The sequence below is a fragment of the Hyposmocoma kahamanoa genome, unplaced genomic scaffold, assembly GCF_003589595.1.
Source record: "Hyposmocoma kahamanoa isolate Upper Pololo Valley unplaced genomic scaffold, ASM358959v1 160, whole genome shotgun sequence".
Taxonomy (NCBI): Eukaryota; Metazoa; Arthropoda; class Insecta; order Lepidoptera; family Cosmopterigidae; genus Hyposmocoma; species Hyposmocoma kahamanoa.
Window position 1 is genome coordinate 6,624,613 of NW_020653575.1, and position 25,159 is coordinate 6,649,771.

The following is a 25,159-nucleotide window of genomic DNA, read 5'->3' on the forward strand; positions in this document are numbered from 1 at the left end:
CGACACCATGCGCACGCTCACCTGGTGCGGTATCTGACCGGGTTTCGCCTCCCAGCCGCCCACTACCCTCGAAACTGATCCTGTGGCAAGACTCCAATCGTTAGCGTAAGCGAAACAATCTTTGAATGATGAGAAGCCTTTTAACGGTTGAAGTTCGTTAAAAGGACGAGGTTCTCTTTTCGACTGTATTTTTGTGTGTGTGTGTGTGTGTGTGTGTGTTACGCGATTGCTCCGGCGTTTGTGAATCGATTTTGATGATCCTTTTTTTGGAAAAAGGGTACGTCGGTATTGGTCGTGTTTAAATTTGAAGAAAATATTCCACGTCTAAAGGTAGGAAATTCGGTGATAAATCAGCATTCAGTTCATTTACTCAGCCAGGAACCTTTACAGCTGAAAGGGTTGTAACCCTAACTAGCCGTGAACAGGTTCACGGCATTGAAATGGGAAACTTCCGGTCCACAAAATTTATTAAAGAAGTAAAGTTTAAAGAAAGGCTGTAACAATATAAAGGTAAATGTAAAAAAACAGGTATAACAGTATAAAACACTCCCTACACTTTATTATTAAGGCACTTACCCCTAAATGGGCCAAGAAACTGATTACAGAAATAGATACATGAAGGGTGTAGACTTATAAATTATTACACATGATTAGCTTATTAACAGCTCTGACTGTTGTGGCGGTCGAGCTGGGAGTGACCGTGGTACGAAAACAAAATGAGAAAGTGAAGGAAGTTGGAACAATTCAAATTTAAAATTTAAATACATGTAAAATAAAAAAAATGATAAGATACAAGCGGAGAGAGGCGATACAAAGAGGTGAGATGACGGTGTAAGGAGGTCACACCGTCACATATTTGTTTTTGGTTGTTAACAACTTTTTTGCCCTTAGCGCTATCTGTGAGAAATCTATTTCTTCACTCAGCCGGGTACCTTTACCGCTATCAGCAGCTGCTGGAGATGTCGCTTTAATAATTGTGATTTTTAAGTTATTGAATGTAGTGTTGTGACCATCTGACCTCGTAACGAAAAAAGGCACAACTATGCGTACTTTATACAGCAGTTGCGCCTTTATTCGTTCTGAGGGCAGATGTGAACTCCTTACATCGTCATCGAGTATCCAGCTTAACAGTTGAACTTGCTACCTCAGTCACCAACACCAAGAGCTCCTTGTAAAAGAGTTCGTTCAGGGAAGTACTGCCACCTTACCTATTTCTGCCGTCAAGCAGTAATATTAGTATTACTGTGTTCCGATTTTGAAGGGTAAGGGTGCTGGTGAAATTACAGGCACATGGGATTTGTGAACTTATGTCTCAGGATGGCGGGCGCAGTGGCAGTGCCCCTCAGATCTTTGCGATTTAAAGCTCTGAGTGACACTGCAACTGTTATGGACAGGCGTGTAGCTTACCATCAGGCGCACGATTTGATCGTCCCATCACTTGATATTATAAAAAAAACATAGTGTAAATGTGCTTATGTAATTTGTAATAGTATTATAAATAAATTAATCTTAAATATTAAATGACGATCAAACATTTGTTTCTGATCTACAAATTTACGTCAAAATGTATTTACATACGCGTATGTAATCGTACAGACCGTCAGTACCTAGGTAAAGTCTCATCACATCTGTCAAACTTTGGATTTTGAACCTTCAAAGTGTCAAGCTTTACATACTATTCACCCTGTATTTTTGTTTTTCTTACCACTTCGAAGTTGTTCAACGTAGACAGGTTGTGCGTAGTTCACGATGCTCCCCTGGAATAATGATATTTTCTAAGTAGGTAGGTCCTTTGACATTAACCACTAACTGTTAACATTTAACCAGAAATGGGATCACTTTCTTGAACCCTAAATCGTGTATTATATTTTACACAGAAAAATTCCTTCGATCGGTTACCGAACCTTCATAGATTTCTTACAGATGGAGCGACGGCAAAAAGTCATTAAAATAAAAACGAGGGTCTGCAATAAGCAAATAGAAAAAATCGTAAGGTGTAGTGGTACGTTCCGTAGCTGTATGCTGTGTGTGCGTGTGTGTGTGCGTGCGTGCGTGTGTGCGTGTTTGCGTGCTTGCGTGCGTGGCGTTGGTTCGAATCCCGCCGGATCAAAGGAATTTCTCTTGTGTCTGATCTTTGTATCAATGAATTATAACAAAGCAGTGGAGTTATTTCACTAAAAAATAACTTAATATCATGGAATAGGAAAACCTCGTGATATTCAATAAATCAATATTACGTAAGTCGTTGATTTCGGGGTTTCAAATTACATAAACGCTGTTCGGAGCAAACAAAATGATTTAATTTAATACATAAGCGTAATCAACTGTCGAAGACTTTATTGATTGTGTAATAAGGTTTAAGTGAATTATAATTATTTTTTATTATCAGTACAAAATTAAAATTTTTCCGCAACGTCCAGTTCACCGGCGATGGAAAAAACTTACCTGGACTAAACCCAGGGCGCACAAAAATCCAATAATGTACACTGCCGCCATCTTTATCGCTCTGCATAGAAGTGAGATCCCTTAATTAACCTAATCAGATAAAAATGCTTTATCATTGAACGAACGATAGAAGTAAATTATCGGTATCGGGAATTAAAATAAAGATAAGAAACAGAGTCCTTGGTTTTTCCCTAAGGGAATTATCAAACTAAGCAACACGCCATCGCATTAACTCAGTCAAAAAAGCTTTGTCCCTGTGATAAGGGCACCGAATACTTAATAGGTATAGTTACTACGTAACAGATACATCACTCTCATAGAAAATCGAAAATACATTAGGCGTTCACTACGAGGAAAAAGGAACCTAAGCATGTCCACCGAGAGATGAAAATAACGTTGCTCGCCGTGTGCAGTCGTGCGGAGCCGATTGCTCATAAATAAAAAACCTTGAGCGAGTTACGGAGCCCAAGGGCTAAAAAGACGCTTTGTGTTTCGCATTAGCTCGTACGACGAAGTCGGCTCGGCTTTCGGCAAATTTATGATCGCGTCAGTATTCAGCAGACGACGCCTGATCGGCGGCTTCAACGCCCGAACGGCCGCATAGACGCCTGAACGAAAGCGCTAGAGCCCGAATGGCCGTGTCAACGCCCGAATGACTTCGAGGTACGAATGCCATATTTCATATGCCCGCGATCCAAGCCGTCGACGACAAATCTGCTTAACGCGACTATTGTAGTATGGCAATGCTGGGTTAACGAGTCTTTCGTGGGTTGTTCGCTTGCTTGCGTTGACTGGGTACACGGCGTAGAAATCTACCTTGCGTGCGTTCACAAGTCTTCCGCTTTGCGTTGCGGAGAGACTTGCGCGCATAAGCGGCGACTTGCCTTTGTTTTGGTTGTAGTGGATGCGTGCATCTTCTGCTGCTGTGATTGGCCAGTGGTGCTGTCCTGCGCAAACGTTCCCTGTTGCTTGCGTGGTAATATCAAGATTGCTAGATATCAAACGTAAAGCAAGCGGCCGGCGTTAGCGAGCGACTCGTGAACAGTCCTGCCTGCGCGTACGCGACAGATCTTTGCGTATGTGCGAAGCGAGTTACGCAACCAAGCGAAAAACGCAAGTGAAGGGCTCGTGAACACGGCTTAAAACAAGCCGATTCGGGGGGTCAAGTTCTCCGTCCGAAACAATTACAGTCAAATAAGGCTCAATTTGTATTGCGGCGGAACGGACTGGAAGCGAATTTTTGTAACGATATTGTATAACGAACTTTAACTTTCCGCGAGAATTACGCGGAAGATTTTGACTCGTATCTATTAACTGCCTCTGTGGCCGAGCGGCTTCCATGCCGGACTGCCACGCAGAGAAATATTTATATGGCGTACATTTATTTCTCTCGTGAGTTTGGGTGTAATTTGTGGTTGTCTATGTGAGTGTCCATGGCACCCGCGACACAGGGTTTCCCTAGTGCGGTGCTATGTTGAGTGTGTGCGTTATTGTTATTACAATATCGTTCCAAAAATTCGCTTCCATTCCGTTCCGCCGCAAAATAAATTGAGCGTGATTGTTTCGGACGGATGTCGGGCGGAGAACGAAAAAAAAAAAACAAAAAATGTTCACAAATATAATTAACATTTATTTAAGTACTAAGTACAATTATAAAAGTATATATTTAGGTACTAATATATCACAACTGATTTTGCCTATCTAAAATTTCTTCTTATTTATATGACACTAAATTCCATGTAACTACAATGTACGGAACAATTAATATATTCTGGTAACAATTCATTCATTTACAACAATAAGTACTTATCTAAATAAATATAGGATCTGTTCATGCCTCAATAAACTCAAAACTGGAGTTTTTTGAAGTAGATTTTTTTCCTGTACTTCATGAGATCCTTGTTACCATCACGATTTATGATGAATAATATTCGAAGAATACAAATTCAGTATACGTAATTCCATGTGCTGGGTGATCAGTAAATTACGATGACATTTAATCAAACCAATAGTGGTTTTAAGTGACATACACCGTCCTGCATGTTGACTGGCAAAAATAGAGGAAATTTAAGTCTTAAAAAGTATTTTAAAAAATCGTTCCTGTTTGTATTGTGTATATAGTAGATGAAGTACCGTTGAAAGTCTAGTGCAATAGAAATTAATATAAATTAAATATGGAGCAACTTCTTGTTTTACAGCTATTTTGGCCGTGTTATTTGAAATTAAATTAATAGACGCTGGCTGAAAAAGAAACGAATTTCTGTGAATACAATCACTATACGATTTTAAGTAAGTTTCAGTCAGTCATCATGCTGGATAGTGAATTTTCGCTTGAGAATATTTCATTTGATTGAGTGTTGAAAAAAAAACCTATCCATAATAAGGATATTTAACACAAAATACAGTAACGAATAAGTAGTTTTAATTTGACTTAAACTTCTACAGAGCTCTAAAAATGGAACGATTTACAAAAGAATATACTATGTACAATGTTCCACAAAGAATTATTAATAAATTACATAGTTAAATATGATTTAAGTAATAACAATTGAAAAATATATTATTTAATGTACTAGTTTATTCACTGCTGAATGCATTAAGAAATATGTAGATAAACAAATTTCTATTACCATCATCGTGACATGACATTTGCAACTTCGAAATAGCCTGTTGATTAACGTATGGCTTATTGGTACAACCGCACGACAAGTTGACATATCCGACTTGATGTAAAAGTTGGTACGTCACGCAGGATCATCAAAAGGAACTTTATATAGCTCTGAACAACACACTTAAATTAAGTAGGTAAAAGGTATAAAACATCTTCAATTTCTTTAGGAATCTTGTATCTACGTAATTATTTACGTAAGTCACTGGTAATTAAGATGTTTAAGTAAACATAGTTTTGTTCCATCAAGTTATACGGTAAGTAACGTAGGTTTTTGTCTCTAATAGACGTTGTTAAAAACATTTGCATATCATTTGTTACAAATCATTCCTAATATTTTCATACATAATTAATGCTATTCTAGAGGTGAAGTTTAATCAATTTGAACTCATATGAGCTATAAAAATTTTGAATTTAGTGTTCCATTACAAAAAAAAACAACACTTTCTTGTTATCCCACATTCCCATTATTTCATATTGACTTTGAATAGTATGTCGCGTATAGACTTCCCTCGTACAGGTATTAATGCGCAATGGGCACAACAGTAAATACTGCGGATTGTGTTGGGGCACCGCAGTCACATTAATAAAAACTCGGTAAACACACTGCGCGAATAGTCGTTTGTGTGAAGAGTAAAAAAAATACTTTACAAGTGCAAAAAGTTTCACATCACAGCATTTTTCTATTTGTACTAATCACTAAAATCTGTGTTCATAAATTTTCACCCTATATAATTTGTTACTTTGTTTGTTCTCCACCACTACGTGGAAACAGTTATTGCTAACTGATTATCTTTGCGTCTCCTTGTTTCTAATATCTTGTAGTAGACGACAGCGTCGTGCACAGTCGGGAACGTGTCCAGCTGTAATCTGTCCGAAGCTTGGTTGTTGTACTTTTCTATCATTTCCAGGACAGGCGCTGAGGAGGACAACAATATAATATAACTCATATACCATGAGCAAAACAGGAAGAATGCTATTTTAATTTATGTGAAGTTAACTGTTTTTTTTCCTTCTTCTTATTAGTTTAGAGACAGAGCAGACAGTGAGACAGCGTAAGTGTAACTGAGAATATTGTCTGGTTTATATATATTTTTTAATAATATTATTATTGTTCATTACATGTAAATTAGTCGTACATAGTCATACCATTTTTTTAATGAATCTATTAAATGTTATTAATATACTCAACCGATATAATTATTAGTATTCGATGTTTATCGTTGAATTGGATTATGTTGAAAAACGATGTGGCAACAAGGTCAGGCTGAAAATCAGTACCGCGAGGCATACAGCCAGAAGGATTATACTGAGCCTGTTCCTTCCACGCACTGTTGTTGTTCCCACAATATTGTTATGTCATTTTGTTCTGTACGTATTACTGTGTGTGGTAAATAAATGGTTTAAATGGTACTTGGTGCAACGGGCTGGTGTCCGCAACTCGACGACAAAGCGCCTATTTTGCGTGTGGAATATAATTAACCGACTTCAAAAAAGGAGGAGGTTCTCAATTCGACTGTATGTTTTTGTTTGTATGTATGTTACGCGATAACTCCGGTATTTGTGAACCGATTTTCATGATTATTTTCTTGTTGGAAGGGGGTACTTCCATAGTGGTACCATTTCATTTTGAAGAAAATCATCCACCTCTAAGGGGCTGATCACGCATGAACATTCATTTTTATAAATAGCGCCTAAATTTTACTTAAAGAGCAATTATTTTAATGGTTTTAATAGTAGTGAGAACCGATTTTTATTATCTCCAGTGTCAAGTCCTGTATAGTGGCGAATTTAAGGATATTTCAATAAAACTTAGCAAATACACGTAATTCCACGTACTTTTGAGGTCGGTTTTTTTAGTACTCTGTACTGAGATTATTAACTGCGTCATTGGCTGGTGCTGGTCTGCTACGCAGAGGTCCCAAGTTCGATTCCCGGGCCGGGAGAAATTTTTAGTATGGTCTACATTTATTTCTCTTGTGAGTTTGGGTGTTTTTGATTGATATGTATGATCAAATAGATTCCATAATAGATGCGACTAAAGAAAAAGATAACTTGATAATAATGGGAGATTTTAATGCTGTTGTAGGGGAGGGTAAAGTAGAGAATATTGTTGGAGAGTTTGGTTTGGGAAAAAGAAATAAGAGAGGTGAAAGGTTAATTCAATTTTGCAGAGAACATAATTTGTCAGTTTTAAATACCCAGTTCAAAAATCCAAAAAGAAGACTTTATACGTGGAAAATGCCCGGAGATATAGCATTCTATGGATTGATTGGTCTGAAAATAAAGGATTTTTATTTTATTTTTATTTTATTTTTATTATTATTATAGCAAGATACCAAATAGATTTCATACTCGTTAGACAAAAATTTAGATATCAAGTGAAAAATTGTAAAGCTCTCCCTGGGGCAGACATGAATACTGACCATAACCTTTTAGTTACCATACTTAATTTACACGCAAAAAAGTGTAATAGAAAAACTAAAACCAAAGAAATTGATCTCACTAGATTAAAGGAACACAATTATAACGTGCAATATCATAATAAAGTAGGAAATAAATTAGTTAAGTTCAAAGAGTGCAATAATTTAGATGATATGGACGTTGAGGATAGATGGAAAAACGCAAGAGATATTATGAGGACAAGTGCAGAAGAAATATTAAAGAAAGCAAAAATAGTGCCAAGAAAGACGTGGCTAGACAAAGAAACCAGTGATCTAATTCTAAAAAGAAGACAGTACAAAAACAAATCGGATTCAAAAAGTAGGGAGGAGTACAGACGACTGACGAATAAAATAACTAACTACTGTAGAAATAGTAAAATGAGAGAGATTGAGAACAACTGCAAGGAAATAGAATACTATTTACGAAAGGGGAATATAGATAAAGCCTATAGTAAAATAAAAAGCATGAATAAAAATAACAGAACCCGAAGTACAACCATTCTAAGTGAAGACGGAACAATTATATTGGACAGTGGGGAATCGCAAACAGGTGGAAGAGATACATAGAGGAACTATACGAGGGGGAGGAATTGGTTGATAGTGATCTGGAAGATGAAGGGTGTGTTGGTGAGGACGAGCTTGGGCCGGAAATAATTAGAGATGAATTTGATTTGGCGGTGAGGAACATTAAAAATGGTAAAGCAGCGGGTTATGACCGCATCTTCATAGAACTCATAAAGAAAGCACCGGATCAAATGATAGACGAGATTTTCGAAATAATTACAAAAATTTACCGGTCAGGAAAAGTGCCTTTGGATTTTTGTGTCAGTAAAACAATAGCAATACCCAAGAAACATAACACTCGTAAATGTGAAGAACATAGAACCATCAGTTTGATCTCACAAGCATCAAAAATAATTTTGAAAATCATCCAAAATAGAATTAGACCAAAGGTTGAATCATTCATTGGAAACGACCAATACGGCTTCAGACAGGGCAAGGGTACCAGAGAGGCAATCTTGGCATTGAGGCAGATAGTAGACAGAAGGTTGGATGTGAATTTAGAGACCTATTTAGCCTTTATTGATTTAGAAAAAGCTTTTGATAGGGTGAATTGGGGGATGATGATGGAAGTGCTGAGAAGGGCCGGGATTGACTACAGGGATAGAAGAATTGTTTTTGAGCTATATAAAAAGCAAGAAACCATCATAGAAATAGAAGAAGAAAGTAGAAAAGCAAGAATCAAACAGGGAGTACGACAGGGTTGTTCACTTTCGCCACTAATTTTCAACATTTTTATCGAAAGCGCAATACGAAAGATTTTAGAAACATCTACAGAAGGAATAAAAGTTAATGGGGACAGAGTGGTTTTTATTAGATTTGCCGATGATATCGCTGTAGTTACGGAGAGCAGAGAACAGCTGAAAGCCCTTCTCAATAGAATGAATCAGATTTTTACGGAATTCCGTTTGACAATTAATAAAAGTAAGACCAAAATATTGGTTGTCTCAAAACAACCTATCAGAGTTAACCCTATTCGTATAAATGATACTCCAGTGGAGCAGGTTCCGCATTTCAAATACCTTGGTAGCATTATTACAGAGGACTCTAAATGTACCACAGACATAAGGACCAGAGTTGCAATGGCGAAGCAGGCATTCCATAATAAAAGAAACATTCTCACATCAGGAATACCGTTGGATCTGAAAAAAAGATTTGTGAAAGCCTATGTCTGGAGCACTGCACTCTATGGATGTGAGACCTGGACCATCACAAAGAGAGACAGAGAGCGATTGGAGGCATTTGAAATGTGGTGCTGGAGACGTATGGAGAGGATAAGCTGGACCGAGAGAGTGACTAATGAGGACGTTCTGGAGAGGATTGGGGAACGGAGAGGCCTGACGGAGACGATAGAGAATAGGAGGGGAAAAATGTTTGGACATTTGTTGCGCAACGACGAACTATTGACGGTTGTTGTTGAGGGAAAGATGGAAGGAAGGAGACAGAGAGGAAGACCGAGAATGGCATTCTGTGACCAAATAAAAAGAAAGGTTAATGTGAGCAGTTACAGGGAGGTCAAGGAGTTGGCTATGGACCGTGAGGAGTGGAGGAGGCTACACCGACAAGAGCATGGCTCTTAAATAAAATGATGAATGAGTTTGGGTGTAATTTGTGGTTGTCTATGTGTGTGTCAATGGCACCGGCTAATAAAGGGATTCCCTAGTAAAAAAGTTACGAGAAAGGTCACCCTTCGCCCCTCCCTGGCTCTAAATACAACACTGCGCTCTTTATATTGACGGCCACATTGACGGAATGGCAACAAGACAGTCGGCGAGGCGTTCGCTAGGAACAGCTTTGATATTTTAATAGTTTTAATTTATTGTCACGAAATGCTTTTATCCTTTTTCTATCATTTAATTGAAACGTTACTATTTATGATGGTCGTGAATTAATATAACAATATATGACATTTTGAGAGCTTTTAAATTATTTTTTTTTCAATCAATTTTAATATTATTTCTGTTAATGAATTAATAAAAAATATACCTTCATCTTTATACATAGGTATATGCAATACCAACTAGTTCAAATTATATTCTCGTATTAGGATTCTATTAATAGAGTTATAAAAACAGTTTCGCGTTACGTGCACCTACGTACGAGAAAGTAGTATATGGAGTGTTCGGCGTTATTATTATTAAAAATGTTATTTCTACATGTGGCTGCCTTTATACACTAAACAGAGTGTTGCAGAGTACTATAATAAGATTATTTAACGCTGCTCGCAATTCTTCGGCTTTGCAATCTAGAGAAACTCACCGTTAGCGCCAGCAAGTAAAACGATGATGTCGTTGGAGGTAAGCTCGTTGTGAATGGTGACCAGCATCTTAATGCCCGGCGCGTCCACGTACGACAGCGCCGTTGCATCTATAATTATGCATTTCACCTGAAAAAAATAATAGTAACTATTAAGGGACACTAATAAGTGTGAAATGAGTCTTTTCTCCAGAGAACAATAAATACAGTACAAGGGGTTAGTTTTTTTTTCTTCATTCCATAAAGGAAAAGGCAAAGGTTTTACACCATACAGCCGAGTCTTGGTACATTATTCTTTTTTGGTACATGAAGTTGCATTATGTTTCTGTAAATATGGCAGCCACAAAGAGGATAGGCAATTTGAGGCGGCGCGCTTGGATTGACCGGGATTCCTCAGAACGGGCCGATACGGGTATTTTAGTTCGAGATTCGTATACGTTTTAATCTTCGATTAAGGCACAATAGCACTATTCTATTCCACTTTAAACTAGATTTCACAAAATAATTGAAAGTCAAAATAAAAACGACACTTTTCCCTCCAAAAGGTCCAGAGCGAATCCTCACACAAGGGGTTAGTTAGCGTCAGACACTTGACTTGAGCTCGTCAAATTCTCTAAAATCACCGAAAAATTACTTATTGTGCTGTTTTGGAGTGCCAAATTGATAGCCGCACCAAAAATGTTACCCGTGGTGGTATTTCATATCATCAGTAAATATTATTTTAATAAATTTTCAATCTGTTTATAGAATTGATTCAGATGTTAATCGTTCGTCGTAGATCAGCTACTGGCCGCAAGATGGCAGCACGTCGAATAAAATTTCAATATATAACCAAAACGCCGTAACTTGCAATAAAGGTAATAAACTTTCAACTATATAGCGACTTGGTGAAGTTTAAATTATATTAACAATCCAGAAATTGTTAGTTATATCTTTAGAAACTATGACCAATCATTATCAAGATTTTTTTTGTAGTGTTTATCATGCGTTTTGATGACAGCGGTTCCGACTTCCATTGTTTTTTTTTCTTCCGTGGTTTTCTCTATATCGGCTTCTTCTCGGCTCGGCTACCATTAAGGCCATCTGCATCTTAGACACAGCTGTACGGAAGAAGGATCTTGCGCTCAGGTTGAACCAAGTCCGGAGATTCTTAAGCCACGAAGTACGCCTTTTTCCAGGTGGTTGTTTTCCCTGTATCTTTCCTTGCATAATTAGTGGGAGTAGGTCGTATTTATCATTACGCATTACATGACCAAAGTTCTGTAGCTTTCGTTTTTTAATTGTGGATATATGGACGTGACCCCGAATAAACGAGCAAAAGTCTTTACACATTTCGTTTTATCAGACTATAAAGTTTTATTATCAATTACAAACCTTCTACATTTTTTCATGCAAAAAAACATCTTTTTTTGTACCATACCAAGTGACGGGTCAAAGAAGTCGTGCGCCTGGTGGTCTCTAATAGTTACAGTGTTACTCAAAGCTTTAAATCACAAAGCTCTGAGGGGTAACGTGCTGCCACGTTCCATATGCCTGTAATTTCATCAGCACCCCTATCCTTCGAAACAGGAACGCAGCAATGCTCACATTGACGGCAGAAATAGGTAAGGTGGCAGTACTTCCCTGGATAAACTCTTTCACAAGGAGCACTGCTACTATCAAGTTGACAAGTCCCATGTGCCTGTAATTTACTTTACGCAACTCCTTCCGTGGCCGAACGGTTATCAGGCTGGACTGCCACGCAGAGGTCTCGGGTTCGTTTCTCGGGCCAGGGTGAAATATTTGTATGGCCTACATTTATTTATCTCGTGAGTTTGGATGCAATTTGTGCTTGTCTATGTGTGTGTCCATGGCACCCGCGATACAGGGTTTCCCTAGTGCGGGGCTATGAGTGTGTACGTTATTATTACTATTTAGTTAAGCACAAGTTTCATCAAAACATCTATTTTAATGTAACTCAAATGTTTTTTTCTAGAGTAGTAAAATAAGGCATTTTTCGAGGTGTTGCGAGATAATTCACATGACCATAATGTTCAAAAACGAAAATGGCGGAATAAGCTTAATGTGGAACTTTGCGTACTGTTGGCACACGTGCGATGCAAACTAAGCACTTCTACTGTATTTATTGGTTTGTGTCTTAAACTGTCAAACAAATAAAACTAAATCATACCCGATTAGCGACAGTAGGATCCCACTCGTAGGAGTCGGTCTTAGTGATGTTATTGTCCACATCGTGGAGCTGCGAGGTCTCTGTGGCCGGCTTCATGTATCCAGTCTTGCGGAAGATTGTTGTCCGAAATAGGTTCTTTGTCGCGAAGTTCAGACCGCCGCAGTAGTGGAAGATTTTTATTCCCGGGATCTCTTCTGCCTGTCAAAGATGAAAATCTTAAATGTTATAACATTAAAAAAAATCTAAGACGATCCCTATGACTGTTCATAAAAATCTACACGCTATAACCTTGTAACGTCGTGCACTAATTAACGTATTTCATAAACTACTTTTACAAGCTTCGCTTTTAAATACGCAGTCTTTGTTTAGGTACTCGTAAATACATTATTAAATTAAAGTCAACATTACAAATGGATGTAAAAATTACACCAAATCAGGCCAGATTATGGACCATCTTTGAAGAAAAGTTTTGAAAACTTTGACCAAAAAGTTTTGAGATCGGTTATAAAAAAAGTTACAATTGTTTTGGCACAACGTGAACAACTGCCTCCGTGGCCGAACGGTTACCATCTGCCACGCAGAGGTCCCAGGTTCGATTCCCGGGCCGGGAGAAATATTTGTGTGGCCTATATTTATTTCTCTCGTGAGTTTGGGTGTAATTTGTGGTTGTCCATGACACGCGTGACACAGGGTTTCCGTAGTGCGGGGCTATGCTGAGTGTATGCGTTATTATTATTATTAACTCTACGATCAAGAAGAATCTATTTTGTTAGATCTTTTACGGCGACTGTTTTTAATAAAACTTATTTTCGTGTGAGAAATTTGATATCAAGTTTTTTGTTTGATAGTATGTTTTGTCTTGTCAAAGTTGTCAAATTTGATATTAAATCCAAAACTATTCTCGGATTAACCATAAAATGTAAAATTTAACAGAATTGAACCAATTTACCATGATTAAGGTTAATCCAATTCCATACAACGATACAAAGTTGCAAAACATATATAAGTTATGTATTAACCAGGAAATAAACCAGTAAACAAAGAGAATGTGGCTATCAACGTTCCGCGGGTGTTATTGCAATTCGTTGCCGAAAATAACTTTTATATCAAACAAGACGTACCCCTATTCCTGCAACTACAAGATCGGTATTTTAGACAGGATGAAATGGACAGGCTTCTCGATCATGTTCGCCCTGTTCATGTGCGCAGTGCAGTTCGTCATGGTCGCTTTGTACAATGACTTTGAATTGGATTACTTAAGCCGGGGTATGTTGAAATCAGAATCGATATGATTTGTTATCGAGTTTAAATAAAAATGGTACAATTGTTTGTTTTTAAATTTTTATTGAATTGTTATCATTGACTTACAAATAAATGGACGACGGGTCTAATACACAAACCACGAAAAAAATTTCCCAAGTCAACCTATTTAAACGTAGTGACATGTCAAGGAATATGAAAAGGCTAAAACGTTGAATTTAAATTGTAATGTCATCGCAGTACTGTCTAATTTTGCTTGCTTCGCTGTCAGTCGAACAAACGAAGACTAAAGCGTGAATGACGCTCTGTATACGATTTTAACGCCCTATAAGTTCGGATACTTTTTAGCGCGGACCCGACGTCCATATAATTGTAAGTCAATGATTGTTATTAAATTATTTTTCATGTGAAATTACTCCACCAGTTTGTTACATACATACATATACTTCACGCCTTTTTCCCATCGGGGTAGGCAGAGACAACAGTCTTCCACTTGCTACGGTCCTGACACACACCTTTCGCCTCATCAACACGCATCAATGCTTTCATACACGCTCGTCGGTTAAGGGTACTCTTGACCTGGCCCTTCTTTAGGATGGCCTCAATTTGGTCATGATAAGTTCTCCTTGGTCGGCCCATACCAACTTGCCCGCTCACACTCGCCTTATAAATCTGTTTCGTCACTCTTCTTTCATTCATTCTCTCTACATGTCCGAACCATCTAAGCATCCCTTTCTCTATCTTTGTCACTATATCTTCTTCCACGCCGCAACGCTCTCTTATCACACTGTTCCGTAATTTATCCATCCGAGTCACTCCAGCCATACTCCTCAAAGCTCTCATTTCTACTGCATTAATTCTACTTTCATGCCTCTTCTGCCAAACCCAACATTCACTACCATACATAAGTATAGGAACTAGCACCCCTACTAATTGGTTATAATTATTAATACAAAGATCGAACACTCTTTCTTTATTATATCAAGTTACGGGACGAGCAAGTCGTGCGCCTGATGCTAAGCTGTCTATAACATAAGTTGACAAGTCCCATGTGTAATTTCACCTACAAGTATGGTATTAGGACATTAAAAACACAATAGAAAGTATTTATTGAGGATCCCGAAAACTAAATGAAGACCTGGCTCAATGGACTTGTATCCAAGTAAAAAATCCTAATAAAACAAATTAAACTACCGTGAGACTCGGATTTTTTTTAACGGACACACTCAACACACATAGACAACCACAAGTTACACCCAAACTCAAGAGAGGAATAAATGTAGGCAATACAAATATTTTTCCCGGTCCGAGAATCGAACCTGGGATCGCGCCACGGAGGCAGTTGATATTAAACGATAACTCACATATTTAAGTGGTAGTTTTGTTCGAAATTTTTTGAACTAGTTCGTGATCGTGAATATGACCTTCCGCGGCGGTGACTTGACGAAACGAGAAGACTCGCCCATCGCTAATATACTTAACCCGATTAACTCGAGTTAATCCCACGAGTCAATAGTACTTCATTCATACAGCGCATCAGCTGCTCGTTCTCGCTCGGTCAGTTCGGCGGTTCGGCCCAACTCGGTGAACCTTCGGCTCGAGTTCATATGATTGCTCTGTCAGACTCTGAGTCGAATCAACTCGAGTAACTAGAGTTGAAGAAATCAACCTCTGAAGTTCGTGGAATTGCATATATTTGCCAAGTTTTATTGAATCTGTTACAGGAAAGTGCGTGAAACCGGATTCATCCCCTATTTACCACCCTTAGAGGTGGAATATTTTCTTGAAATGGTCATGGGACCCGCTCCTGAGGTACCCTCTTTCCAATAAAAAAAGAATCATCAAAATTGGTTCATCGAGTTATCGCGTAACATGCATACAAAAAAAACAGAGGAATTGAGAACTCCTCCTTTTTTAAAGTTGGTTATTATATTTTTTTTATAATACTAAGTGACGGGACGAACAATTCGTGCGCCTGGTGGTAAGCGTCACGCCTATCCCTAACAGTTGCAGTGTCACTCAGACCTTTAAATAACAAAGATCTGAGAGGCACAGCCAGTGCGCCCGACCCCCTGAGACATAAGTTGACAAGTCCCATGTGTTTGTAATTTCACCAAAAGAAATTATATAATAACTTCTTATAAAAAAAAATATAAAAAAAGAAATTATATAAAAAAATATATATAATAACTTCTTAGCGTTTGTAATTCTATGGGCAGAATTGTAATAATTGTAAAAATGACAAGATATTTACAGCTCTGTACCGCTTGACATCCAGGTAGAGATCGGTATTAAGCATCCTGCCCAGTAGGCACGTGTATGGCTTTTGAGAACGGATGAAAAGTGCGCCCACGCTTGCCAGCAGGCCGGCCAACAGGCTGTGAACAAGGACAAACGATCTATATCTTTAGTACGTTAATGCAGAGGCCTGGAAGCGAGGCCTTGTATTAATTTATTTTTAAATAATACCAAGTGACGGGACGAAGAAGTCGTGCGTCTGGTGGTAAGCGACACGCCTATCCATTGCAACAGTTGCAATGACACCTAGAGCTTTTAATTGCAAAAATCTTAGGGGCACCGCTGCTATGCCCCAACCTACGACATAAATTGACAAGTCCCATGTGCCTATACTTTCACCAGCACCATTACGCTTCCAAACCGGAACGCAGTTATGTTTACGTTACTGCTTGGCGGCAGACTTGGTAAGGTGGCAGTACTTCCCTGGATGAACTCTTTCACAAGTCTTAAAACGAGTCAAGCAAACCCCGCCGAGGCATATAATAATGCTTTTCTCAAACAATGTGAGGAAATAACAGGAGACTAAAGAAGACGTGTAATAGAAAAAGTAAAATATTACGCGTCAGAACAAATTGCTAAAAGAAAATGTCGTTTTCCAAGCACATTAATAGTAGTCTCTTGAATTTTTGGTGATGTGGTTGAATGTGTATGCATTACACATTCAATCACAGCCACATCAGTATCGGTAAAATAAACAAAGTGCTTTGGTATACTTTTTTAACATTACATATGCTGCTCTGAATCTAAAGTAAATAGCTAAAGCAAATTATGTTGTGGATATAACGCGAGACAATATAGAAAAGTTACTTTTTCTACATTGACCGGGCCGGGGATCGAATCCCGGACGGTAGAGATGGTGACATCATGAAAACCGGTGTTCAAGCCATTCGACCGCGGAGGTCGTCAAAGTAGCAAATATAATTTATTTCCATCTTTGTTAACATGGGTGAATTTATAACTATTTGAAAACGTAGTATATGTCACTTTCCGGTCAGAAGGAGTGACAACCTGCGAATCGCTGGCAGGAAATGGATGCGACAAGATGAGGACAGGGCAAAATGGCGCATATTGGGGGAGGTCTCCAGGAGGTGTCCAGCAGTGGACCTCAATAGGCCGATGATGATGATAACTAGAGATAATAGTAAATAACGCACACATTCACAGCTCCGTAATAGGGAAAACCTGTATCGCGGGTAACACGAACACACACATAGACAACAAAAATTACACTCAAACTCACGAGAGAAATAAATGTAGGCCATATCAATATTTCTCCTGACCCGGGAATCGAACCCGGGACCTCTGCGTGGCAGACCAGCATGGTAATCATTCGGCCACGGAGGCAGTTAAGTTGAGATAATCTAAGATAATGAAAAAGGTTGTATTACCCGATGTCAATGTTGATAATCACAGTGATGAGGAAAGTTATTAACCACACGAACGCGTCCAACTGGCTCAGTTTCCAAAATCTGTAACAAGTAGGTTAAAAATCATATGTTGTATGTCATTTTTTTAAACACCGGATGCAGTTATTCATATCACAGACCAATCACTCAAGAGGAATTCTAAAGGCAGCGTAGTCGGGTATTTAGTACCTTTTGGTACACCAGATGTCGTGACAGTACCAAATAGGTATTTTTGTAACTAATTTTTTTCACATTGACAAGCTGCAATTTGTCAAAGCTACTCTAATTTCTAGTGTTAACAAACAAATCAACTAGATGGCGCTTATTGCACAGATTTTATGTATAGTGCCGGATAAAAAAGCAAAATTAGCGCCACCTACCCATACTAAGAAGAAGAATAAATAAAAAAAATAAAAAGAAGAAGAAGCGTTAATTTATAAATTAGTTAACAGCAGTAGCAGTAGTAGAACTCCTTGTGAAAGAGTTCATCTAGGTATATACTGCCACCTTACCTACTTCTGCCGCCAAGCAGTATTGTCAGCATTACTGTGTTCCTGTTTTGAAGGGTAAGGGTGCTGGTAAAATTACAGGCACATGGGACTTGTCAATTTATGTCTCAGGGTGACGGGTGCGATGACAGTTACCCTCAGATCTTTCACTGCAACTTTTATGGGCAGGCGTGTCGCTTACCATCAGGCGCATAACTTGTTCGTCCCGTCACTTGATATTATAAAAAAATAACACACAATGCCATCTACTGACACGCATATTTGTCGAAGTTTAGAAAATATTTTAGCTCATGTTCAACATTTGCATAATATTACAAGGAAAAAGAAAGTGACTTCTTTTATTTTATATTATAAAGGAATTCATTGATATCCACTGCAATTTACGTAATATAAATTACGTCCAGGTTAATGTTCAGCGCCATTTAAATATAAGACGGAATTTTGACTTTTTTCCGAGTTGCGATCTTTAAATACGGAGATTAAAAAATAAAATAAATTTTTTTTCAAAGCGAGTCATCGGATGAGAAGCGGGAAAAACTGTTTAGCTAGATCAATTATTTTAGGTATTTAATGTTAAATAACGGTCAATAAAAATATACGATACACCTAAGGATATTTTCTAAAGAATGTGCTAATTTGTTACACGATAGAATGTACTTTACTCGATCATACAAAATCCCGAAAACAAGCTCAAATGAGAGTCTAACAAGAATAAATGTGTAACTGTGAACATTAATACCAAAATTTGAAAATTGCCCAACGGTTTAATGACACGCCGCGTCACCCGCTGCCCCGTCAGTCGCCATCGGGCGCTTGTCAACGTCGGATCTATGTAAATTTCTCCGCCTGTTCTTATTTAATGATATTAATTTTCAGCGCACTTCCCCCTCATATCTCACCGCCTAAAATGTAACCTTTCTAATACCGCACCTTAAGTGAAATTGGCTACCTTAAGGTTTAAGTCCCATTGTTCTTAAAATGATCGGGGATAGATACTCCGTCGGGTGGGACTCCGATCCTGTGAGCCCTGTGTCCTGGAAGCTCGGTGAACTTAGCAGCTATCATGTCGTCATTTAATTCATTCATGCTGCCTCAGTGGCCGAACGGTTACCATGCCGGACTGCCACGCAGAGGTGCCGTTCGATTCCCGTGTGTGTGTGTGTGTGTGTGTGTGTGTGTATGTGTGTGTGCGTGCGTGCGTGCGTGTCTGTGTCTGTGTGTGTGTGTGTGTGTGTGTGTGTGTGTGTGTGTGTTTGTTTGTGTGTATGTGTGTGTGTGTGTGTTTGTGTGTGTGAAATTAATTTTATTTTCTTTATTATTGTACTAACAGTAACTGAATAGGTAGTTTGTAAGTGTACTAACAAAATGGACTTTAAATTGTGCAATAAAAGTTTTTAAAAAACTAATTTTTTTCCAACCCATATATCGTGAAGGGCCATCAGTTTAGACAATCAAGATCGTTTAAACTGCTTGGAATACTTAAACAAAGAGATAACATAGGATAGGATAGAACTAACCTGCGCAGATCAAGGATTTGTACGAACATGCCCTTGAGCGAGACGACGATGATGGAGGCTAGCACGCACCGCGGCAGCTGCTCGAAGAAAGGCCCGATCCACAACAGCACGCAGAGGATCAGCATTGCCGACACTGCCTGCGTCAAGTTCGTCTTCGCGCCGGCCTGGTAATTTGTAGACCTTCTTTTAGTTATAAAATAAAGGTATAATCATAGATTATATCATAATCACATAATTATTTCTCGTTATCTTGTTTTTTGTATCTACTCAACAGTTTTTCTTTATAATATCAAGTGACGAGACGAACAAGTCGTGCGCCTGGTGGTAAGCGACATGTCTATCTATAACAGTTGCAGTGCCATTCAGAGATTTAAATCGCAAAGATCGTATGGGTACTGCCACTGCGCCCGTCACCCTGAGACATAAGTTAACAAGTCCTATGTGCCTGTAATTTCACCAGTTTCTCTACCCTTCAAAACAGGAACACAGCAATGCTGGCATTACTGCTTGGCGGCAGAAATAGGTAAGGTGGCAGTACTTCCCTGGATAAACTCTTTCACAAGGAGCTCTACTAATAAATCCTTTGATATTAGTGTTTTTAACATAATAAACGTCAAGTATGACTTATTATATTTAAAAATATGATTATTGGTGTCTGTTGTGCCCTTTGACTTTGCAATATATTCAATAATTATTGACATATATTTGTACAAAAAAATACGTAGATTGGTCTATTTTCCTGATTCGGAATATGCATTTAACTCAATTTTGGTCTAAATGTTAATTGTGCCCTTTTTCGTTTGGAGGGCAGTGTAGAGTACTTACAGTAGGTAGTGACAAAGATGGAGAAAGTGATTGCTGAAATAGTTTAGGAGATATATATACATATAGAAGGAAATACTGAAAGAGGACGCTACAAAAACATTCTGAGATCAAATCGAGAATATTCTTAAATATATTATCTGTGGCCGTAGCATGGCAGCATATCGATACCAGTAGTATCAATTAACGCAAGGGACATTTTGTCGAAAATGAGTTACATATATCATTGGATTCGGAAGTTCCCGCTCTATCGATTGGTATTATTAAAATTTGGGAGTCTTACGTTTATGGAATGAAAGAAGAGGACATTCTAAGGGTCGTATTCTAGAACTCTACTCAATGCTCAAGTCAGGATTTGAGTATGGTTTAAAGTCATACTCAAGTCCCTGCCATTAGGGTCGTATTTCCAGTGCTTGTGTTTCCATTGCAATCCTGACTTGAGCATCGAGTAGAGTTATAGAAACTTTGCTCTGGACACAACAAAGTTATAGACAGATTTCAAAAAATAAAATCGTTATTTGGCTCTCCGGAAAAATCGTGGTTTGTCCCTTACATTAATTGATACTTTTGGTATCGATATGTGTGATAAACCTCCCCGTGACAAAATTTTTTTCAGTTGATAAAGCTAAGTTTGCTAATTTGGCAATGAACTAGTGTAATATATTTTGAAAAACAAGGACAACGATATGAAATTGCGTATACAGCTATCTTTGTCGTTTAGTCATTGCCACGAAAACGATGAAACAAAGAGTGCCGGGTTTTCGTAGTTTCTGTTTTTACATATTTTACATTGTATTATTTATTATTTACGCATTTCTAATTACTCTCATGTATTGAACTGTATTATTCTCCTCCTCCTCAGCTTTTCTAATAATTTATACATATCAATTTGTTTGTTTTTATTGATTCTTTTCATCTTATTTGTCGCGCTCGATTCTTACGTTGACAAAAGTATCGTGCAGAACTGTCAAAATGTTTTAAAATCAGCTGTGACCTTGCAGTCATTTTTAGCACTGTGTTAATCTTTCGCGATGACATAAAATTGTGACGTCATGGTGTCTCTTGTACTTACCTGATACTGTATGTATGATCTAGACAAGCTAGCGCATATAGGTGCACAGCAGAAAAACGACCCAACCACATTACTAGCACCCTGAAACAATAATATAAAAAAAATATATTCTCATTTTAACCGAAACTCAAATAACCTTTTTTGTAATATAGCACTACGAGTATTTTATTAACGTTTCACAAAAAAATTTAAACTAACAAACTTAACACGTGTGTACTTGGTTGTCGTCACGGGTGCGTCACGTCCGTTTAGTTTGGACGGCATCTATTCCGAATTATCACGCTTTTAGATGTATTCAGTTTTAAGAGAGAATTTGCACTCACCAATGCCAGAAGTTCTTGGTTCCCGCTGATCTCGTACTTCTCTTTGGCAGCGAAAATTAGCGCCATTGACATGGTGATGGTGTACGTCACCATCATGATGGTGAACGCGTCCAGTATTACCAGTGGTACAATCTCGAATTTCGGCAAACTTGGTGTCGGTAGTCTGCAATTCAGTAGAAATATTTTATTTTTATGATACCAAATGGTAAGAGAGACTAGTCGGGCGCCTGGTGTTAAGAGACACGCCATAGAACTTGCAGTGCCACTCAGAGTTTTACATTGACAAGTCCCATGTGCCTGTAATTTCACCAGCACCCTTACCCTTCAAACCGGTACGCAGTAATGTATACTGTATATAGTACACTGCTTGGCGGCAGAAATAGGTAAGGTGGTAGTACTTCCCTGGACGAACTCTCACAAGGAGCTCTACTGCTACTAAAGTAATAATAATAATGATAATAACATGCACACACTCACAGCTCGGCACTAGGGAAACCCTGTGTCGCGAATCACGCGATAATCAATCATTTAGTGAGTAAACGAACTTCACCCATTTTTTGTATTGTGGTAACACTGCTTTGTCTTTGCTAACTTGTTATTTTGACACTATCGAGACGGCAGTAACGTCAACGGCAATGGCGGGAACCGAGTGCACTTCAGTTTGGTTAAAACTAACGATATGGCTGTGTAAGTGAAGGTACCCAAAGAGACAAACAACAGGTAAGTTCCTCTATGTACTGTTTAACATTACGACATGCATAGACACGGTGGAAAGACACACAACTAAGTTAATTGTCGAGTTTAACATTGTAACGATACATGTTCTATGACTATCCATTTGCCACGTGCTGACTCGACCCGCAGTAGAGTAGCGTCTTTGACGCTTATGACTGTGGGTGCCTATCGTTGGAATGAATGGGGTCGGTATTAGCTGGCATGTACGCTTGCGATTAGTAGTTATCGAAACTTAAATCCTGTTGGGCAGTGGTTGGACTAAAGGGGGCGCTGGAGGTCCACTCGGGGCACCTCTCAAGGTGTCACGCCCCAGTACATAGGCGAGATGTGCTAGGGGATTGTACGCGACATACGAGGCACACCTCTACGCTTCCTCGTCATAGCACGATGTTATGGACATTTTCATCATGGTTCAGTGTCTTTCTACCAGCTTATATGCATTAAGTATCTTTTGTCGTCCCTCAATATCTACGGTGAGAATATTTTAACCAGGTACGTAGGTATTACAGTCTAGTCTAAATCCATTAAACTACAAAGAGGCGACACCCTGTATTGCAGATGCCACGGACCGTTGACGACACCCGTCAATTGTTTCAAATTCGGGCTGGCCAATCAGAGCGCAGTTATCACCGTAATGATTTGGCAGAATATTTTTCAAACAAATTAAATGACATTTCGTCTCTATTTCTGGTTATATACTCGATGAGAGAAGGTAACGTAACGTACCCGGTGGGTATATCCCCGACGAGGCTGATCTGGAACCGCTCATGCAGCAGCGCGAACCTCGACACCAGCGTGCCGGTAACGATCGCCAGCAGTTCAATCGGCACTGGGATTCGGCTTCTCTTACTAACCCTCGGCTGTAACCACATAAATATGTTTTTAATAATAAAAAGACAATGCTAGATTCTGTTCCACCACTTATACTGTACGTAATAAACGAATATGTCCTACTTTACTAATGCTTAGTTGTAACTGAGTTTGTTGAATATCAGGATTAGAGATGAAACGGATATCCGGTAACTATCTGGTATCCGGCCTATCCGGCCCATTTTTACTATCCGGCCAATACCGGAAAGTAGAACAATATCCGGCCGGATACCGGATATTTAAAGCTGAGAAAAATTCATAATCAGTACGCCAAATAATGTGATTTATTGATTAAAGATTATCGTATAGGATAAACAGGAACTACAGGATCGTTGACAATATGTTTATTACTTGAAACTGAAAGAACTATGAAGTTAGATAACGTTATCTCTAAATTTAGTACTCAAATTTCAATAAAGGCAAATTATGGTGGATGAGGACCAGTTGTTCTGCATTAAGTGGTAAAAGTTTTTCATAGACGAGACCAGCTTCGGAGGACAGTTTTTTACTATAAACTCTTGCAAACTTTGTTAAATTTTAAGTACTACTTGTTATTGCCAGACGACCAAATGAAAGGATCGCGATCACAATCGATTTGAATTTTGGCTACATATAATAATCAAATACAATGTGTACCTACTATGATGAAACTTGGAAGTAGATTAAACTTTTTTTGGCAAATCTGGTATCAAGGCTTAGAATTAGATCACAAACAAATTAATGAAATCAAATTGAAACAAAATAATAACGGGCGTATCAAGTGCTAGGCTTATACTTATAACAACTACAAGTTTTTATATAGCCAAATAATGTGTAATTGCTTTTTCCTGCTCTACCGCGAGAAATTTGCATTTGGCATAACAAACAACAGCATTAACGTTAAACTTTTGTCGAGTTTGTGATTTTTATACTGTTAACAATTTTGTGTTATGTATTATCGAATAAATATTTTATAAAAATCAAGTGACCACAACAAATCAAATGGTCAATGTGAAAGTGCAGTCATTCACTAATCTATCAGTAACGGCGATGCGCGCTGTAAACTGGTCGTGACATATTTACGGCAGTGGGTCAGATATTCGGCGGCCGGATATCCGGCTATCCGGCCTAGGTGCTCGCTGGATATCCGGGATCCGGCCCAATCACTATCCGTTTCACCACTAGTCAGGATGTTTCACCACCATGATATTTAATTATTTTTTGTGAAATTACTCCACTAGTTTTGTTATAATGATTAATACAAAGATCGAACACTCAGAAAAAAATCCTTCGATGTTAAAAACAAAGATCTGTAACAAACACATAGTTCCGTAGTTCAGTTAGGGAGCGTCAGCCACGGTATGCTGAAGGCGCTGGTTCGAATCCAGCCAGTACGAAGCACTTTTTCTTAGTGTTCGATCTCTGTTTATAATGATAACAATTAGAGTGTAAGTAAAACTGGAGAAATTTGTCAGGATCGTACAAAGCGGCGATACTCTCTGTCTACTCCAATGGTATCCAAAGGCGTGAGTGTACGTACTACCATCATCGAGTATATAACCAGAAATAGAGACGAAATAAGGGTCATACATACCTGGTAACTCATCAGTGACACGTCACTTATAAATATCAACACTCGTTTGCACTGAAATATAGACAGCGCCAACAACTGACCTGTATATACGTCTCCGTATATTCCATAAATACTCTGTGTTTATTGTAATAAAGATAATGTCTCTAACAATAGCGTTCTGTTCCATTCGATGGTGCAGGGAAAGCAGCAAAACATCTAATTACAAAACAAACGGAATCAAATTTCATCGG

General features: G+C 38.4%; 2 protein-coding genes across 5 annotated transcripts in view; both read right to left on the reverse strand.

Annotated features, from left to right (window-relative positions):
- Positions 1 to 2,515, reverse strand: part of LOC113225470 (serine protease 3-like) — a 19,032-nt gene extending 16,517 nt beyond the window's left edge. Inside the window, exons 1-3 of the mRNA XM_026457788.1 lie at positions 2,446 to 2,515; positions 1,706 to 1,757; positions 7 to 80 (exon numbers count right to left, since the gene is read on the reverse strand). Of these exons, the coding sequence (XP_026313573.1) occupies positions 7 to 80; positions 1,706 to 1,757; positions 2,446 to 2,496 (177 nt within the window). The 5' untranslated portion in view covers positions 2,497 to 2,515. The remainder of the gene's footprint in view (positions 1 to 6; positions 81 to 1,705; positions 1,758 to 2,445) is intronic.
- Positions 2,516 to 4,136: 1,621 nt separating this feature from the next.
- Positions 4,137 to 25,159, reverse strand: part of LOC113240628 (solute carrier family 26 member 10) — a 118,025-nt gene continuing 97,002 nt past the window's right edge. For all 4 annotated transcript variants that reach the window (XM_026477968.1, XM_026477969.1, XM_026477967.1 and 1 more), the window contains 9 exons: positions 23,213 to 23,346; positions 21,752 to 21,914; positions 21,429 to 21,509; positions 19,535 to 19,698; positions 17,491 to 17,571; positions 16,059 to 16,182; positions 12,545 to 12,742; positions 10,378 to 10,504; positions 4,137 to 6,032 (listed from right to left, as the gene is read on the reverse strand). In XM_026477968.1, the coding sequence (XP_026333753.1) occupies positions 5,875 to 6,032; positions 10,378 to 10,504; positions 12,545 to 12,742; positions 16,059 to 16,182; positions 17,491 to 17,571; positions 19,535 to 19,698; positions 21,429 to 21,509; positions 21,752 to 21,914; positions 23,213 to 23,346 (1,230 nt within the window). In that variant the 3' untranslated portion in view covers positions 4,137 to 5,874. The remainder of the gene's footprint in view (positions 6,033 to 10,377; positions 10,505 to 12,544; positions 12,743 to 16,058; positions 16,183 to 17,490; positions 17,572 to 19,534; positions 19,699 to 21,428; positions 21,510 to 21,751; positions 21,915 to 23,212; positions 23,347 to 25,159) is intronic.